The sequence below is a fragment of the Rhinopithecus roxellana genome, chromosome 14, assembly GCF_007565055.1.
Source record: "Rhinopithecus roxellana isolate Shanxi Qingling chromosome 14, ASM756505v1, whole genome shotgun sequence".
Classification (NCBI taxonomy): domain Eukaryota; kingdom Metazoa; phylum Chordata; class Mammalia; order Primates; family Cercopithecidae; genus Rhinopithecus; species Rhinopithecus roxellana.
In genome coordinates, this window is record NC_044562.1 from 62219882 (window position 1) to 62240752 (window position 20871).

At 39.2% G+C, this 20871-nt stretch overlaps 1 protein-coding gene across 1 annotated transcript in view; it reads left to right on the top strand.

Annotated features, from left to right (window-relative positions):
- The window catches only part of IQCA1 (IQ motif containing with AAA domain 1), a 175243-nt gene that overhangs the window by 31858 nt on the left and 122514 nt on the right, over positions 1–20871 (top strand). Inside the window, 1 exon segment of the mRNA XM_030916569.1 lies at positions 16424–16629. Within this exon segment, the coding sequence (XP_030772429.1) occupies positions 16424–16629 (206 nt within the window).

Sequence of the window (20871 nt, forward strand, 5' to 3'; positions counted from 1 at the left end):
CTCCTCCAGAAGAGCAACTCCAAGACACATAATTGCCAGATTCACCAAAGTTGAAATGAAGGAAAAAATCTTAAGGGCAGCCAGAGAGAAAGGTCGGGTTACCCACAAAGGGAAGCCCATCAGACTAACAGCAGATCTCTCGGCAGAAACTCTACAAGCCAGAAGAGAGTGGGGGCCAATATTCAACGTTCTTAAAGAAAAGAATTTTAAACCCAGAATTTCATATCCAGCCAAACTAAGTTTCATAAGTGAAGGAGAAATAAAATCCTTTACAGATAAGCAAATGCTTAGAGATTTGTCACCACCAGGCCTGCCTCACAAGAGACCCTGAAGGAAGCCCTAAACATGGAAAGGAACAACCGGTACCAGCCATCGCAAAAACATGCCAAAATGTAAAGACCATCGAGGCTAGGAAGAAACTGCATCAACTAACGAGCAAAATAACCAGTTAATATCATAATGGCAGGATCAAGTTCACACATAACAATATTAACCTTAAATGTTAATGGACTAAATGCTCCAATTAAAAGACACAGACTGGCAAACTGGATAAAGAGTCAAGACCCATCAGTCTGCTGTATTCAGGAGACCCATCTCACATGCAGAGACATACATAGGCTCAAAATAAAGGGATGGAGGAAGATCTACCAAGCAAATGGAGAACAAAAAAAAGCAGGGGTTGCAATCCTTGTATCTGATAAAACAGACTTTAAACCATCAAAGATCAAAAGAGACAAAGAAGGCCATTACATAATGGTAAAGGGATCAATTCAACAGGAAGAGCTAACTCTCCTAAATATATATGCACCCAATACAGGAGCACCCAGATTCATAAAGCAAGTCCTTAGAGACTTACAAAGAGACTTAGACTCCCATACAATAATAATGGGAGACTTCAACACTCCGCTGTCAACATTAGACAGCTCAACGAGACAGAAAGTTAACAAGGATATCCAGGAATTGAACTCATCTCTGCACCAAGCGGACCTAATAGACATCTATAGAACTCTCCACCCCAAATCAACAGAATATACATTCTTCTCAGCACCACATCACACTTATTCCAAAATTGACCACATAATTGGAAGTAAAGCACTCCTCAGCAAATGTAAAAGAACAGAAATTATAACAAACTGTCTCTCAGACCACAGTGCAATCAAACTAGAACTCAGGACTAAGAAACTCAATCAAAACCGCTCAACTACATGGAAACTGAACAACCTGCTCCTGAATGACTACTGGGTACATAACGAAATGAAAGCAGAAATAAAGATGTTCTTTGAAACCAATGAGAACAAAGATACAACATACCAGAATCTCTGGGACACATTTAAAGCAGTGTGTAGAGGGAAATTTATAGCACTAAATGCCCACAAGAGAAAGCAGGAAAGATCTAAAATTGACACTCTAACATCACAATTAAAAGAACTAGAGAGGCAAGAGCAAACACATTCAAAAGCTAGCAGAAGGCAAGAAATAACTAAGATCAGAGCCGAACTGAAGGAGATAGAGACACAAAAAGCCCTCCAAAAAATCAATGAATCCAGGAGTTGGTTTTTTGAAAAGATCAACAAAATTGACAGACCGCTAGCAAGGCTAATAAAGAAGAAAAGAGAGAGGAATCAAATAGATGCAATAAAAAATGATAAAGGGGATATCACCACTGACCCCACAGAAATACAAACTACCATCAGAGAATACTATAAACGCCTCTACGCAAATCAACTAGAAAATCTAGAAGAAATGGATAATTTCCTGGACACTTACACTCTCCCAAGGCTAAACCAGGAAGAAGTTGAATCCCTGAATAGACCAATAGCAGGCTCTGAAATTGAGGCAACAATTAATAGCCTACCCACCAAAAAAAGTCCAGGACCAGATGGATTCACAGCTGAATTCTACCAGAGGTACAAGGAGGAGCTGGTACCATTCCTTCTGAAACTATTCCAATCAATAGAAAAAGAGGGAATCCTCCCTAACTCATTTTATGAGGCCAACATCATCCTGATACCAAAGCCTGGCAGAGACACAACAAAAAAAGAGAATTTTAGACCAATATCCCTGATGAACATTGATGCAAAAATTCTCAATAAAATACTGGCAAACCGGATTCAGCAGCACATCAAAAAGCTTATCCACCATGATCAAGTGGGCTTCATCCCTGGGATGCAAGGCTGGTTCAACATTCGCAAATCAATAAACGTAATCCAGCATATAAACAGAACCAAAGACAAGAACCACATGATTGTCTCAATAGATGCAGAAAAGGCTTTTGACAAAATTCAACAGCCCTTCATGCTAAAAACGCTCAATAAATTCGGTATTGATGGAACGTACCTCAAAATAATAAGAGCTATTTATGACAAACCCACAGCTAATATCATACTGAATGGGCAAAAACTGGAAAAATTCCCTTTGAAAACTGGCACAAGACAGGGATGCCCTCTCTCACCACTCCTATTCAACATAGTGTTGGAAGTTCTGGCTAGGGCAATCAGGCAAGAGAAAGAAATCAAGGGTATCCAGTTAGGAAAAGAAGAAGTCAAATTGTCCCTGTTTGCAGATGACATGATTGTATATTTAGAAAACCCCATCGTCTCAGCCCAAAATCTCCTTAAGCTGATAAGCAACTTCAGCAAAGTCTCAGGATACAAAATTAATGTGCAAAAATCCCAAGCATTCTTATACACCAGTAACAGACAAGCAGAGAGCCAAATCAGGAATGAACTTCCATTCACAATTGCTTCAAAGAGAATAAAATACCTAGGAATCCAGCTTACAAGGGATGTAAAGGACCTCTTCAAGGAGAACTACAAACCACTGCTCAGTGAAATAAAAGAGGACACAAACAAATGGAAGAACATACCATGCTCATGGATAGGAAGAATCAATATCGTGAAAATGGCCATACTCCCCAAGGTTATTTATAGATTCAATGCCATCCCCATCAAGCTACCAATGAGTTTCTTCACAGAATTGGAAAAAACTGCTTTAAAGTTCATATGGAACCAAAAAAGAGCCCGCATTGCCAAGACAATCCTAAGTCAAAAGGACAACAAGCTGGAGGCGTCACGCTACCTGACTTCAAACTATACTACAAGGCTACAGTAACCAAAACAGCATGGTACTGGTACCAAAACAGAGATATAGACCAATGGAACAGAACAGAGTCCTCAGAAATAATACCGCACATCTACAGCCATCTGATCTTTGACAAACCTGAGAGAAACAAGAAATGGGGAAAGGATTCCCTATTTAATAAATGGTGCTGGGAAAATTGGCTAGCCATAAGTAGAAAGCTGAAACTGGATCCTTTCCTTACCCCTTATACGAAGATTAATTCAAGATGGATTAGAGACTTAAATGTTAGACCTAATACCATAAAAACCCTAGAAGAAAATCTAGGTAGTACCATTCAGGACATAGGCATGGGCAAGGACTTCATGTCTAAAACACCAAAAGCAACTGGCAGCAAAAGCAAAAATTGACAAATGGGATCTAATTAAACTAAAGAGCTTTTGCACAGCAAAAGAAACTACCATCAGAGTGAACAGGCAACCTACAGAATGGGAGAAAATTTTTGCAACCTACTCATCTGACAAAGGGCTAATATCCAGAATCTACAAAGAACTCAAACAAATATACGAGAAAAAAACAAACAACCCCATCAAAAAGTGGGGAAAGGATATGAACAGACATTTCTCAAAAGAAGATATTCATACAGCCAACAGACACATGAAAAAATGCTCATCATCACTCGCCATCAGAGAAATGCAAATCAAAACCACAATGAGATACCATCTCACACCAGTTAGAATGGCAATCATTAAGAAGTCAGGAAACAACAGGTGTTGGAGAGGATGTGGAGAAATAGGAACACTTTTACACTGTTGGTGGGATTGTAAACTAGTTCAACCATTATGGAAAACAGTATGGCAATTCCTCAAGGATCTAGAACTAGATGTACCATATGACCCAGCCATCCCACTACTGGGTATATACCCAAAGGATTATAAATTATTCTACTACAAAGACACATGTACACGTATGTTTATTGCAGCACTATTCACAATAGCAAAGACTTGGAATCAACCCAAATGTCCATCTGTGACAGACTGGATTAAGGAAATGTGGCACATATACACCATGGAATACTATGCAGCCATAAAAAAGGATGAGTTTGCGTCCTTTGTAGGGACATGGATGCAGCTGGAAACCATCATTCTTAGCAAACTATCACAAGAACAGAAAACCAAACACCGCATGTTCTCACTCATAGGTGGGAACTGAACAATGAGATCACTTGGACTCGGGAAGGGGAACATCACGCACTGGGGCCTAGCATGGGGAGGGGGGAGGGGGGAGGAGGGAGGGATTGCATTGGGGAGTTATACATGATATAAATGATGAATTGATGGGTGCTGACGAGTTGATGGGTGCAGCACACCAACATGGCATAAGTATACATATGTAACAAACCTGCACGTTATGCACATGTACCCTAGAACTTAAAGTATAATAAAAAAAAAAAAAAAAAAAAAAAAAAAAAGATCATTCACAACAACAAGAACACATGGACACAGGGAGGGAAACAACACACAGTGGGGCCTGTTGGAGGTGGGGGGCAGGGTGGAGGGAGAGCATCAAGAAAAATAGCTAACGCATGTGGGGCTTCATACCTAGGTGATGGGTTGATAGGTGCAGCAAACCACCATGGCACACGTTTACCTATGTAACAAACCTGCACATCCTGCACATGTACCCTGGAATTTACAATTTAAAAAAATACAATCAGGGGGAAAAAAAAGAAAGATCATTCACCATGACCTAGCAGGATTCATCCCAGAGATGCAAGAATGGTTCAACATACACAAATCAATAAACATGAAACATCACATTAGCAAAACCAAGAACAAAAACCATGTGATCATTTCAATAGATGCTGAAAAAGCGTTCAGTAAAATTCAACATCCCTTTACGATAGCAATTCTAAACAAACTGGACACCGAAAGAGCGTACCTCCCAACAGTAAAGGCAATATATGACAAACCCACAGCTAACATCATACTGAATGGGGGAAAATTTGAAGGCCTTTCCTCTAAGCTCTGGAGCAGGACAAGGATGCCCACTCTTACAACTTTTATTCAACATAATACTGGAAGTCCTAGCCAGAGTAATTGGGCAAAAGAGAAAAATCAAAGACATCAAAATTGGAAAGGAAGAAGTCAAATTAGCCTTTTTTGCAGATGATATGATCTTATAGCTAGGAAAACCTAAAGACTCCATCAAAAAACTGTGAGAATTTATAAATGAATTCAGTAAAGTTACAGGAAACAAACCAGCATGCAAAAATCAGTAGCATTTCTATGGCCAACAGTGAAAAATCTAGAAAAATTCAAAAAAGTAATCCCATTTACAGTACCTACAAAAAATATGAAACACCTAGGAATAATTTAAACCAAAGAAGTGAAAGATTTCTACAAGGAAAACTATAAAGCGCTGATGAAAAAATTGAAAAGGACACAAAAAATGGAATGATATATTCCATGCTCATGGATTGGAAGAATTAATACTGTTAAAATATGAATACTACCCAAGAAATTTACAGATTTAGTGCAATCTCTATCAAAATAACAATGATATTCTTCACAAAAATAGAAAAAAAAATTCTAAAATTCCTATAGAACCACAAGAGACGCTGAATAGCCCAAACAATCCTGAGCAAAAAGAACAAAGCTGGAGGTATTACATACACTACCTGACTTCAAAATATACTACAAAACAGTAGTAACCAAAGCAGCATGATACTGGCTTGAAAACAGACACACAGACCGATGGAACAAATTGAAAACCCTGAAATAAATCCATGCATTTACAGCCCATTTATTTTCGACAAAGGCTCCAAGAACCTACATTGGAGAAAGGACAGTCACTTCAATAAATGATGCTAGGAAAACTGGATAACCATATGAAGAGGATTAAAGCTAGACCCCTATATCTCACCATCTGCAAAATCGAATCAAAATACATTATTAAAAAAAGACAAAAAATAATGGATTCCAGCAAGAATGTGGAGAAAAAGAAATGCTTGTGCACTGTTGGTGAGAATGCAAATTAGCCCCTTTGGAAAACAGTATGGAAGTTCCTCAAAAGACTAAAAATACAACTATTAGGCTGATAGAACCATTAACAGTAATGGCAAAACCACAGTTACTTTTTACACCAACCTAATACCATATGATCCAGCAATCCCACTATTGAGTGCATATCCCAAAGAAAGGAGACCAATACATCAAAGAGGTATCTTCACTTGCATGTCTGTTGCAGCACTATTCACAATAGCCAAGATATGGAATCCACCTAAGTGCCCATTAGCAGATAAGTGAATACAGAAAATGTGGTATGTATATACACAATGGAATATTATTCAGCCATAAAAAGTGATGAAATCCTGTCATTTGCAGATGTGAATGGAACAGGAGGTCATTATGTTAAGTGAAGTAAGCCAGCACAGAAAAACAAAAATCACATGTTCTCATTTACACATGGGAGCTAAAAAAGTAGATCATCTGAAGATACAGAGTAGATTGGTGGTTACCAGAGGACTGGAAGGGTAGGTGGGTGAGGGGAGATGAAGAGACGTTGATTAATGGGTAGAAAAATACAGTTCTTTAGAAGGAATAAGATCTAGTGTTTGATAGTTCAATAAGGTGAGTATAGTTAACAATAATCAATTGTATATTTCTAAATAGCTAAAAGAGTAGGATTTGAATGTTCTCAGTATAAAGAAAAGATAAATATTTGAGATGATGGATAGTCCAATTACCCTGATTTGATCATTACATATTACATGAATATATCCAGATATCACATATACCCTGAAAATATGAACATCTATTATGCATTCATGTTTTAAAATAAAGAAATAGTACTACGTTTTACAAAACAAAAAAGGTAATATTAAATGGCAGTCGAGTTTCATAAATTTTTCCCCTGAGATCTCCAGATTGTTTGGTGTATATGGGTAGGTGGGTACATGATGATATGTTAGTATTTCTCTGTTCAACACCCGTAAGAGACACATGGATATAGAATGTAATTATAAAAACAATTGTTACATCCAGTTTTCTACTTTAAAAATTAAATTATAAGTGAAAAGATTTAATCTAATACAATCTAAGTTTAACATGAAATTTTACTTTAGAATCAGTTGGGATTCAACAACTTCTATTTAATTAGATTTCCATTTTATTTAATTCAGTCTACATTTACTGAACACCTATGCTGTGCCACACACTAGAAACTTAGGCAATGTTCAAACAGTTTGTTCGTGCTAAAGTCTTACTAGCTTACACTGATACTATACAAAGATAGAATGACATGTTTTTACCTTTCTTTTAGTGTTATTTTGTAATTACATGTACTCAGCTCAAATGAATGAAGTTTGTATTCATGTTTTCAGCAATACACAGTTTGGTATAAAGAGAATAACGTCTGTTTTGTTTTCAATGTGACTTTCTTCAGTTTGCTGTTTTTTTTCTTGAGTATGTCTTCACTTGGCATTACATGTTCTATTGAAATTTTACACCATTGAGAGATATATGGATTCAGTTTTTAAAAGAATGTTGTCTTCTGTTCACTGGCTGAAAACCATTTTTAAAAATCCCAAATCTATATTCCCCTAAATCCAAGAAATGTTGGCAATTGAATATATTTTCCACTGTATCACTGGTTAAGATATTACCTACTCATTTTAAAATTTATTTGTTATGATTTCATTTTGTTGCACTATACCAATGTAGACACCGTTGACTGACCTGATCTAAACCGTATTTGTATCTTTAGGAGAGGCTTGGAATATTTCTAGGAGTGACTATTTAGTAACTGAAACCAAAATTAGAGCAAGAGACATCATCATGCCTTCAATTCCTGACCAAATGTTTCTTTTACCATTGTCATATAAATTATCTTTTTTTGGATATTGCCATTTTAAATATTTATATTCTAAAATACAAAGAAAAATAAATAGCACTCTAAAATTTATGTGCAGTTATTTTAATTGGCAGAGCCAATGGAGTGGATCAAGTAGAAGGAAACTTAATGATTGTAATACATTTCATTTTGTGGATCCCTTTGAAATAATTTGTCCTACAGTCATGACCATCATATATTTTATGTTACCCTGAAGCTATCAATGTTTGCATTATAATAAAGAACACTGGGGAAACACTTATTAAAAAGGAAGACCTGTCACTTTTAAACGCATCTACTGAATCCTAAAAGCACCATAAAACCCTGTTCACTTTCCCATTCTAACATGAAGCAAGCTGTATTCTAAACTATTTTTTGGCCAATACATTCAATTTCTTTCTTATTAACAACTAACCTCAAGTACGAGCTTGGGCGCCCAAATGAGCATGGCCCTCTCCCGAGACCCCGTTTGGGAAAGCTCTGTGCATATTGTAACTGCTTTTGTTGCCCTCAGAACATGGAGTTCCTCTTTGGGAATTGCTGTCAAAGCCAAAGTGAGCAAAGAATCTAAATGAAATTCTCTTTGATGATCACACTTTCATTTCAAAATGAAATGAAACTATGTAGTCTAGCTTGATCATGTGCATTATTCATCATATTTGCTGCAGATGATCTTTGATTGTTTTTATTTAAAAAAATTCTCAAAAAATCGATTCGCTGTGATTTGTGGGTTTTTGTTTGGCTTTGTTTTTGTTTTGTTACACTTTTTAAATGCAAAAGGGCTGTTCCCTACATGTCCTGGGAAGGAAGCAGCACCTTGGAAACAAGTGTGAGTTTCCAGGCACCAGCTTTGAAGGCGTGCTCCCCTGCATTGAGGGAGAACCAGGCATGGGGTTGGAGGACAGTTGGGAGTGTGCGCTTCCCAGGCAGACAGAGCTAGGCTCAAAGCCCGGCTCTGCAGTGTGCCAATGGAAGGATTTTGAGTGACATACTTGCCAGTGAGCCTCAGCTTCTTCTTCTGTAAGGGCAGGAGAGTGCTACCTATTTCACAGAGATGCTGTTAGGAGGCCCTTATGACAGACTGAAGGAAAATGGTCTAGCCTGGAGCTTGGAATAAGATATGCCATCATGGAATGCTGGCTGATGTTAATTATCTTGAAAAATTATAGTATGTTGTCACGATATCTGACTGATTTCATACAGTGGAAAACTATCAAGAACTACAACTTTTCATGCAACAAAACACAACATAATTTCATGCAACAAAAAAAAATTCAAAATAAATAAATTGTTGTGTAAAATACACGTGCAACTGAGTTCAAACTATAAAACATCCTGGCCTTTGTCATCATATACTGCTGAAGCTATGAACTGAAAATGTAGTCTGTTAAAAATATGATCCTGTAAAGCAAAGGGTTTGGAGTAGCCCATAGGGTTTAAATCTCATCTGCGACTACTGTAGCTAGCTGCAGGGGGGAATTGTGAAGGCAAAAATGGTGCTACCCGTGCACACAGCTTGTGTTTTTGCACCAGCAAAAAGTCTGCAAACACAACAAGCAGGGCATCCTGTGCAACTGTGTCTGCAGGGCCGTCAGACACCTGAGTGGGGAGATTAGAATTTCAAGAAGGACGCCTGGAGCATCTGTGGTTTCAGAAGGCCACTTCAGGAGGCTTTGGGGAAAAAAGGGAAGAGTCACCGTTTTCTTTTCTATTACATGGGATTTTGCAATCTAGTTACTTGGGAACCTCTGGTTTTATTTTTAGTTTTTTCTTCGTACTGGGATGCAGTTTTATTCTTGTCTCAGGTCTCCAGATCATCAGAGACTAAATGACGAAAAGAATTCTCTTCCTTACCCTCCTGTTTGTCCCCTGAGCCCAGGACTCCTTTGTCTACATTCTAGGGCAGGACATCTGCCTTTACTTATCTAATATGAGGGCTCATTGCAAAGTGATGTAATGCAGCAGTTTAAAGCCCTTAAGGTCAAGAACCCTGGAGCCAACCTACCTGGGTTCAGATTCTAGTTCGACTATTTTCTAGCTGTGTGAACTTGGGCTGGCACCTTGACCCCTTTGTGCCGCAGTTTCTATACATGTAAAATGGAGGCAGTAATAACTCCTAGCTCATAGATTTGTATTAAGCATTAAAGAAATTGCTATCTGTAAGGCATTTCAACTAGTGTCTAGTAGTAGTTGCATACAGTAAGCACTACGTGTTAGCTGTTAATTTTTTAAATAGATTATTAACATGCATTTAGATGCTCACATCATTCATAATTCAAAAATGCTTCTTAACTTGCCATCTTTTACCTATTTAAGTTAGCAAAGATCAAAAAAGTTAACGTTACAATGTTGGCAAGGTATGGAAGCACAGACATTGTCATGCACGTCTTGTGAGGGGAGAGGAAATAGCCCAGCCTCTTTGCAAGGCAGTTCAGCGGTGTTGCAATTACAAATGCACATTTTTTATAAAAGTATGGTCGGTAGTACCCATAATTTTTTTTTAAGTCAGAGGAAACCTATCAGCAGAGAGAGACAGCAAAGCACGGAGAGTAAGAACAGAGACTCCAGAAATAGATGCCTCAGGCCAAAGCCCTAGCCACTTCCTAGCTGTGTGACCCTGGACAAGTTCCTTGACTTCTTTGTGCCTCAGTGTTCTCATATAAAGATGAAGATAATAATGCTACCTAGTAGCATAAGGCTGTGTTGAGAAATAAGGGAGTTAATACTTTTCAACCACGTAAAATAGTGCCTAGCAAACCATAAATGCCATCAAAGTGTTTATTTTAATATATGTTTGAAGAAAGTAGTGCACAAGAGTAACAGGTGAAAAGCCCACCACTAATTAATTATAAGCACAACTAGACCTCTTACAACCCAGTTCCTAACAAAGCTATTTTTTAACATACTAAAAATTTTTTCAGAAATTAGGCTTAACAGGCTAGAACATTTTTTATTCTTTAATAGTTTTGTGCCCACTAAAATTGTTGCATCTAAGATAAAGATTTACCATAACTTTACTCTGAGCAGAGGGTAGAAGCGAACCGTCAGCCCTAGCTATCCGTACTATCTTTCTTCACTTCTCCTGCTGGGCTCATCTTTATGAGTAGGTATATTGTATAAACACAGATACATAAATATAGATATATTACTCTGAAATGAAATGATGAAACAAAATGGCTGATTTTAATAAACTAAAGAACACTTCCCTCTTCGCATGATCTTGAAATGAACCAACTAAGGAGCGGTGCATTCCGCAGCGTGAGGTCTTCCGTGTGCAAAATTAGAGCCACGGCATGCGGCGAGCCCAATGATCTGACCGAACACGCGCCTCTAAGTGCTTCCTAATGAACACTGAGGTGTCCAGGGGCGCCGCGGTGCTCATCAATCTCTGCATTGACGATGGCAAGAAATTTCACAGGATGGTCATTTGCTGGGAATAGATGTCTACCCTGCTCTTTCTTTGCCTTCGGTAACAACAAAGCGCCACGAAGAGCACAATCCGGCAAGACAGTGAGCTGCCCCAGAAAGTTAACAGCATTCAGTCACTTATTTGCAAGTATATTTGCAGCTGATAAATTGAACAGACTTTCATTTGGACAAATGTCCATTTTCTCTTACTAATTTGAAGAAGGATTTTTAAAGACAAAGCCCATCAAACATTAGATAAGCATTTTAAGTTAATGGACCGTGTAGTCCTATTTCCCCACAAACTCAGAAGGCATCACATTATGTCCTACTTTTACAGCAACATCAATTATTAATATGTATATTTTTGCTGACAGAGGACCTTGCTATAAATGTAGGTTTCGTTATCCAGTTCTGGGTCATTAACTATGGAAAGCTTGTAAATATAATGGTTTATTCACATGGGAAGCCTTCATTAAGATGCATTATTCTACAGCTGATGTATTTCAATATATAGTATACTATCGTGTTCTCTATCTCCCTTTAATATTTGTAATTTATTTTTAAATGAGTTGCTGCTTTATGCAGTGAGTTAACAAATTTGAATTCCACATGACCAAAGTTGCTAAAGAGGAAAAGATGTTTTAGCCCAAAGGAAAAGCTGCTCATTAACATAGGACCTAAATATGTTATAACCTTTAAATTCAAAAGCAACCAGAGAAAGGAGCCACAAATGACCCAAATGTATTTTTGTCAGAGAAAGTCTATATCAAGAAACATGCATGAATACACACATATTAACAGCACAGCATGGTGTAATAGGAGAAACACAGCAATAAAGGAGCCGGGAAGCCTCATTGCTGGATTCTTCATTAACGTGGAATGACAGGAAAGTCACTGAGTTCTGAACCTCTGTTTCCTCATCTGTTCAGTAGGATAGTCATGTCCTCATTCTTACCTCAAATAATAGATGTGTGGCCAACATGGTGAAACCCCGTTTCTACTAAAAATACAAAAATTAGCTGGGCATGGTGGTGCACTCCTGTAGTCCCAGCTACTCAGGAGGCTGAGGCAGGAGTATCACTTGAACCTGGGAGGTGGAGGTTGCAGTTAGCCGAGATCGTGCCACTGCACTCCAGCCTGGGCAACAGAGTGAGACTCTGTCTCACAAAAAAAATAAAGTAAATAAAAATAAAATGAAATAAAAATAGATGTGGACATGAATAAAGAAACACAGTACAGGAATATGTAAGACAGGAACCATGCCAAGGGGCTATTAGGAAAATCCAGTGACAGCTGAGTGTTTTGTTGCACTCATGGATTGTGGAAGTATTAGGAAGTTTCTTGGACACTTCGTATAGGGCTGTTGACAAGACACAAATTAGAATCACTTGCTCATTCATTCGTTTTTAGGGAGGAAAGGAGAAAAGACTCAGGTAAAATATAGTTTGTCTGTATACGTCTATGAAGGAAATCTACAAATAACAACAGGAACAACATGATTTGGAGAAAAGCAACACCTTTTCTCCAAATTGATGATACATTACACGGTAGATAATTGTGTCATTATTAATACAAGACTTCAAAACAATTTTATACTTTCATCAGAGGCAAAAAAAATTTGGGTTGTTTATTGCAGAGATCCATTTTAACATCTCCATGAAAACTAAATTAGCCGTTGGAGAGATTAAAGTCTCTATATGAATTTATGCTATATGTCTTACACACTTAAGATGTAAACACTAGGAATGAAAAACATTACCTGGACGATATAAGAATTGGATATTTTAATGATAATATAAAGGAAATTCCTACTGTTCAGTTTTGACACAAAATATATAATATAAAGAAAAGTCATGCTTTTGAGCACCTTTATTGAGGCAATTAATGATCATTTGTTTTTAACATTGTTCTTTAAAATGATTCTGTAATTCTCATTCTATATTTGCTTTTATATTACTTTAAAAAGTAATTTTTAGGGTTTTTCTTCTAGCATCATAAAAGTTGTATTTTCTCAGCCGGGCATGGTGGTTCACCCCTGTGATTCCAGCACTTTAGGAGGCAGAGGCGGGTGAGTTGCCTGAGTTTAGGTGTTTAAGACCAGCCTGGGCAACACGGCAAGACCCCATCTCTACAAAAAGTATAAAAAATCACCCAAGTGTGGTGGTGTGCACCTGTACTCCCACTACTCAGAAGGCTGAGGTGGGAGGATTGCTTGAGCCCAGGAGGCAGAGCTTGCAGTGAGCTGAGATTGTGCCGTTGTACTCCAGCCTGGGTGACAGGGTGAGACTTTGTCTCCAAAAAAGAAAAGTTGTTTGTTCTCATTTTACTAAACTTAGAAAATTGGCTCAAATTTCCTTAGGATTTTCTAATGCATATATTTACAAAGTATGATATATGTGGTTTCCTTTTCTCTTTTCACTGACTTTATGGAGTGAGTGGACACTGTATTTTAACGACATCTTCATTGTGAAATCCCTCCCACCTCCAGAGGTTCATAGGTATTTCTTGGAGAGTGTGTGTATATGTGTGTGTACATTTGTGTTACATTTAACTAATTCGTTCAAAATTTTAGTTTAAGACATGAAGTGAATCTTTAAGATAATGATTTTTTCGAAGTAATTGATTTAAGTTTATAGTTTTGCTAACGTCTTTTGTAAACAGGGTCTTGAATTTTGTCATATTCTTGTTTCACAGCTTTCAAAATGGACTTTAATGTTGTTCTCTTACCCTTGGACATTTCTTTACTCCAGAGCTCCCTAGTATTCCTGGATTTCACCCACTTAGCTATTTGTGCGGCCTGTCCTAATGACAAGAATCACAATAGTGTTCACCATAGTGACTACAAAAAATAAGAAAGGAACAAGTATAAAATAAGAAACTATTCTGGGAATATAAGAGCATGCCCAAAATTAAAACAACAGTAACCACTCCAAAATTTAAATAATCCAAATGGTACACATAACTGAAAATCAAATTGGTTCTGGAAGATAAAGCTAAAGAAATCTCCTATCTGCACTATAACATAGTGATTTTTTTCTCCTATTTGCACTATCACCTAGTGCAAATAGACAAATGGAAAATATAAAAGCTCAGAGTCATGAAAGATCAATCTGGTGGTCTGGCATTTATCTAATGTTTACTGCAGACAAGGAAATGGAGAGAAAGAAATAATAGAAGGAAAACTTGAAGAGTTGAAGGTAATTCTTTATATTGAATAGACCTACCAAAGGAGAATACAATGAATGAAGAAATGTCTACACCTAGATACATTTTGATGAACTTTCAAAACTCTTAAGAGTAAAGCATTATAAATACTTTCAGGGAGGTAAACAGCTTACTTGCAAAGGAACAACAATTCCGTTTGCAAAAAGGAGCTGGAAACCCGACATATTAGAAGTAGAATTCCAGGCCGGGTGCGGTGGCTCAAGCCTGTAATCCCAGCACTTTGGGAGGCCAAGACGGGCGGATCACGAGGTCAGGAGATCGAGACCATCCTCGCTAATATGGTGAAACCCTGTCTCTACTAAAAAATACAAAAAACTAGCCGGGCGAGGTGGCGGCGCCTGTAGTCCCAGCTACTTGGGAGGCTGAGGCAGGAGAATGGCGTAAACCCAGGGGGCGGAGCTTGCAGTGAGCTGAGATCTGGCCACTGCACTCCAGCCTGGGCGACAGAGCAAGACTCCATCTCAAAAAAAAAAAAAAAAAAGAAAAAAAGAAGTAGAATTCCTCAAAGGAACTACCAAAATGCCATTCAAGTGGGAGGGACCAAATGAAGACATCCTTAGAAATGCAAGTCCTTATAATATTTATGGCTGTACATATTCATTCTGAAAGTTACACTCAAGGACATACTTCAGCAAAATGAAAACTGAATACAAAAAAGAAGAACAAGGGTCATATGGTTTGGATGTTTGTCCCCTCCAAATCTCTTGTTGAAATGTGATTCCTAATGTTGGAGGTGGAGCCTAGTGGGAGGTGATGGATCATGGGGGCAGATCTCTCATGAATGGCTTAGCACCATTTCCTTGGTGATAAGCGAATTCTCTCAGTTCACACAAGATCTGGTTTTTTATATGAATCTGGGACCTCCCCTTCTTTCTCTCTTGCTCCCTTTCACCACGTGAGGCACTGGCTCCCTGTCATCTTCCGCCATGATTGTAAGTTTCCTGAGGCCTCACCAGAAGCCAAGCAGATGCTGGCACCATGCTTCTCATACAGCCTGCAGAACTATGAGCCAAAATAAACTTATTTTCCTTATAAATTACCCACCAGTATTCTTTTATAGCAGTGCAAAAATGGACTGATGCAAAGGGTAAACAGAGAAACCAGGACATCTCATAGTTAAATGTAAACACATCTTTTCAAAATTAATTACAGTCTATGATATTATAAAATGGGAGGTTGTGGGAAGAAAAGTGAACACATGCATAGGTCCTATACTTGTTCAAAGAAGCTCTAGATTATGATAAATTCTAGACAGATAGAAATATAGATGTTAAGTAACATGTTAAAATTTTAAGATAACCAGTAGAAGATTAAAATAAGATGTATAATTTTTAAACCACTACATGATAAGAATGAACAAAACTAACTCCATAAATCCAGCAGAAGGTAGGAAAGGAAAAAAACAAAACAAAACAAACAAACAAACAAAACCAAGAAAGTGTGTTAGATAAGAAACTTAAGATAAGAAGATTATCTCCAAATGTTTCTTCTATACAATGAATAAAATTTTTCTTTTCTATAATTCTCAGATTGAGTTTTTTAAATCCAAATCTATGTTGTTGACAAGAGAGAAACCTCAAACATATTGAAGCTGAAAACTTCAAAACAAAAGAACATAAAGCATTACGTCAGGGACTTTGGATTAAATACACTGAGTAAATGCACTCAGTTAGCTTTGCTTCCTCTGGATGCTTGTATTTCTTATTTGCCTTTGCTAGGACACTATGGAAGATATTAACACATTTGTTTAGTTTCTGATATTTTTGCCAGCTCTGTAACTTTTATGACCTCAAACCTTTTTGTTCGTATATATTTTCAGAATCCACCTCCTCTCTTTAATGAAGTCAGTGCTACAGTAATCCAGGCTGAAAAGGTGGACCGCCTGCGGAACGAGGTGCAGACGAAGCATGAAGAGGACTACAGGGAAGCCCTGGTTACCATCAAGAATGACCTAAAGTTGATAGAAGGCCTGGACATCAAGGAGAACCTTCAAGACCAGATCCGGCATTGGTTCATTGAATGCAGGTGAACATGAGCTACATCGTGATATGTCCAGACAGTCTGTTCTTTAGTGTCTGAGGTTATTGTATGTTTTTAAGCACAGAAGCATATTGATATGAGTTTTCTTGGCTTCGTTTTAGAAGTGTGAAATGCCAGGGCTAAGAATTCAGAAATTAATTTTTTTTAATATGGAAAAACGGCCCACACAGTGCCTCTGTGACCACATGGCTTGGAATATAATGGGAGCATGACATAGCCCCAGGATGGCAGGACTTCACATGCCAGGTCTGTCCGAAAGCCACGGGACCCAGAAACAACCTTCCCTTCTGGCATCTAGCCAGCCTCTCTACTTGTAAGAAGCTTGAGATTCTCGATCATGGTCCCTCTCGGTCATAATGCTTTCAGGCAGCTGCTGATTCCTGGGACTTGACACCTGGCCACCAGGTTTCCTTGAAATGATGGTGTGTTACATAGTTCTTGCATTGCTATAAAGAAATATCTGACGCTGGATAATTTCTAAGGAAAAGAAACTTAATTGGCTCAAGGCTCTACAAGCTTTATGGGAAGCATGGTGCTGGTATCTGCTCCTGTTTGCCTTGGGGAGCTTTAACTCAACTTATGGTGGAAGGTGATGCAGGAGAAGGCGTGTCAAATGGCAAGAGCAAGAGCAAAAGAGAGAGTGTGGGGTTGGCAGTGGGGGGTGATGCCACACACTTTTAAACAACCAGATCTTGCAAGAACTCCCTCACTATAGCAAGGACAGCACCAAGCCATGAGGGATCTGCCCCCATGACCCAGACACCTCTCACCAGGCCCTACCTCCAACACTAGGGATCACATTTCAACATGAGATTTGGAGGGGGCATCCAAACTTTATCAAATGGGTAGATAGGTAGTTTTGGGGACAAGGCTCCAGGCGTATTCATATTTAAGGGTGTTCTTTAATGCTCTTAAATGAAACGTTAAATGAGTTAAAACTTGTTTACAAAAGATGATTTTTAAACGGTATTCATCAGAGAATTTTTCTACACAGCAGAACACTTTGTTGGTAACCTAATTAGAAGAGTTTTTTCAAAATTGAGTAAATCAATTTTATTTCAAGAAGGGAAGAAAAGAGGGCAGATTGTTATGATAAATCCCAGGAGCCATAGAAGGCAGACTTGGCCATCTGTTTTCTTGATGGGGTATTGCATCATATCACATCAGGTCTCAAGATGTTCTGACGCCAACTGTGGTTAGCTCATCAGGACCAGAGAATTTAAATGTTGGCAGTAGAAAAATCGAACTTTCTCTCAAAAGATTCTATTAAAAGATATCTGTGGCAGGCAGCCTCTAAGCTGGCCTCCAGTGATCCCTCCCCTGAAGTGTAAGATATACCTAGTAACTCACTTCCAAAGACAAGGATACGGCTAGAGTGATGGGATATCACCTTCATCCTGCTTGCCTTTCCTGCTCTCTCACTTGCCTTTTCCCTTGCTGGCTTAGAAGAGTCAGCCACCATAGTGTCCGCTGCCCAGTGGAGAGGCCCACATGGCAGGGAGCTGGGGGAGGCTCCCGAGCAACAGCCATTGAGAAGCTGAGGGCCCCCCTCCAGCAGCCTGAGAACTAAATGCTACCCACCAACCACAGGCATAGACTTGGAAGTGAATCCCCTTGACCCAGGTGAGCCATCAGATGAAACCACAGTCCCCGCCAGCACTTTGATGGCAGCCTTGTGAGAGACCTTGAAGCAGAGGTGCCCAGCTGAGCCACATCTAGTTCCCCACCCACAGGAACTGTGATGCAATATGTGTTTGTTGTTTCAAGCTGCTAAGGCTTGGAATGACTTGTTATGCAGCAATAGGTATCTAATACATATCAATTACTTTTACAGTGATTTACAAAAATCTAAAGTACTATAAACTTCTTGTATTAACTTTATGTGGGATCCTAATACACTATCTCCTCAATAATACTTCAGTTTTATACCAAAGTTTCTTCACGAATGTTTGGCATAACGATGACATGCTTTTGACTGAGAGTTCCATCCTTTCCTACAATACAATTTTAAAAGTGATGACTTTTAAAAATTCAAAATTGATTACATTTGTGAGGTTTTCTTTCTATGTCTTATTTATCAGAGATATTTTATAGCAAAATGGGATATTTTGAATGAGGGAGTATTTAAAATGAGGAATTTGATGTTGTGTAAATTCTATACTGATGATGATGAATGGAGACAGAGGGCTGCGTTAATTGAGCAGATGGTATCGATGTGCACATAGCCCTCCTTTCTCCGTCACTTTCCTGCTTGCTTTCTGGGGATGGTTTCATGAGAGCATACATTTGTCAAAACTTATAAAATTCTGTCCTTGAAATATGATCAGTTTATTGTATATCACTCAGGCCTCCATAAAGCTGTTAGAAATATATCACGGTAATGGTAGTATATCAGCAAAAATACCAATGCTTTCGTTCTTTAAAATCATCATGTTCTGTTATCCAGAATACCAAAACCCAGTTTTCCAATCACTACCATCGTTCTCAGACTCCCACTCCTGCTCATGGTGTAAGACTTGCATCTTCATCAAAAATGGGTCACAGTAAAAAAAGACAATAAATAAATAATTTTAAAAAGCAGTCGGGGAGGGAAGACTTGCATTTGCCAATTATAGATGACTTCGTCTCTTCTGGTTTAAAGTAGTCTCTTTCAGGTTAACTGTCTCTCGTGGGTAAATTTAAAGTCAATTTAAATGTCTCTCTCTCAAGAATCTTGCCCCATTTTTCTTCTCCTTACTGCATCTGACTGTAAAAGGAAATTCCATATCCTTACACTAACAGCTGGCAGCTGGGGCAAAGAGTGCCAGGCACACCATTTCATACCCTGGTGGTTTTTTGTTTTGTGTTTGTTTGTTTTTGAGACAGTCTCGCTGTGTCACCCAGGCTGGAGTGCAGTGATGTGATCTTGGCTCATTGCAACCTCCGCCACCCAAGTTTAAGTGATTCTTCTGCCTCAGCCTCCCGAGTAGCTGGGATTACAGGTGCACACCACCATACCAGGCTAATTTTGTATTTTTAGTAGAGACAGGGCTTCACCATGTTGGCCAGACTGGTCTCAAACTCCTAACCTCAAGTAATCCATCCGCCTCGGCCTCCCAAAGTGCTGGGATTACAGGTGTGAGCCACCGCACCCAGCCCCTGGTGGGTTTCTGCAGCCATGTGTGGCTGTGCTGGTCCGGCCCACCTGGTCTGTTGGGGGCTTCCTTTGCAGCCCATGGTTTCTGCCACTTGTCCCCAGGCACTGGCCACCCACAGTCCAAGCCTCTTGGGTCTGAGCCCGGCTCTGCTGGCTGCTGGTTCTCCCCCATGAACATAGGTGCTGCCAGGCCCATGTCTCAGGGGCCTATCCATCAGGTCCCCTCCATTTTGCTACCATCGAAAATGCTGCCCAGGTGGGAAGATGAGCCCCGCCTCGAAGTTCGCAGATTCTCCTCAGCCACTCCGGGGCTTCCGCTACGGTCTCAGCGTTCACCCCGCTCTTTGACTGAGGCTCTTACAGGATGGCTCCCAAGGACTCAGGGTCCCCACCCTCACTCCTCTCTTTCCTTCCCTCACCGTGCTGCCCCACTGAGTTGTTGTTCCAGTTGAGAGTGACTTGTGATGAAAGCCCCCTGACCATTCCCTCCCAGGTTCCTTCCGTCTCCTCCTTGAGCTCTGAGAGCCCCTCCACTTTGCTCCTCCAGGCAGTTTGGCAAAATGATTAGGAATGCAAACTGGAGTCATTGCTTCCCACAAAATGGCTGTGTAAGCTTGGGCAAGTCACTTAGCTTCTCTGTGCGTAGGTTTTCTCATCTGTGATATGAGGACAAGAATTGTCCCTGTTTCACGGAGTTGTGAACAGACAAAGGGTGCTTAGACCTCTTAAGTGTGGGCCACTCTCATTTCTCCCAGACTGTGGCCACTGCTCACTCAGATGCCCCCCTCCCATGTAAACTGCAGGTCCCATTAAGACTGTGCCTGCTAGCAGGGTAGAACTGGTATATAAATTTCATGAATAAGCAGTGAATGGTGCAAGCCAATGGTATTACAGTTTTTCATTCTTATTCAATTACATAATTGGGTCTGGAGAAAATATACTTGGGATGATTTTGTGCAGTTGGCAATCATGGAAATGCAGGTAGAAAGGCATTGTTTCAAAAGATTTAAGTCTTCTGATTAAATCACTTTGGTGTACACCTAAAACTGTCCTTTCCATAGCTAACAAGGATTATATGCTGTGTGCTCAAT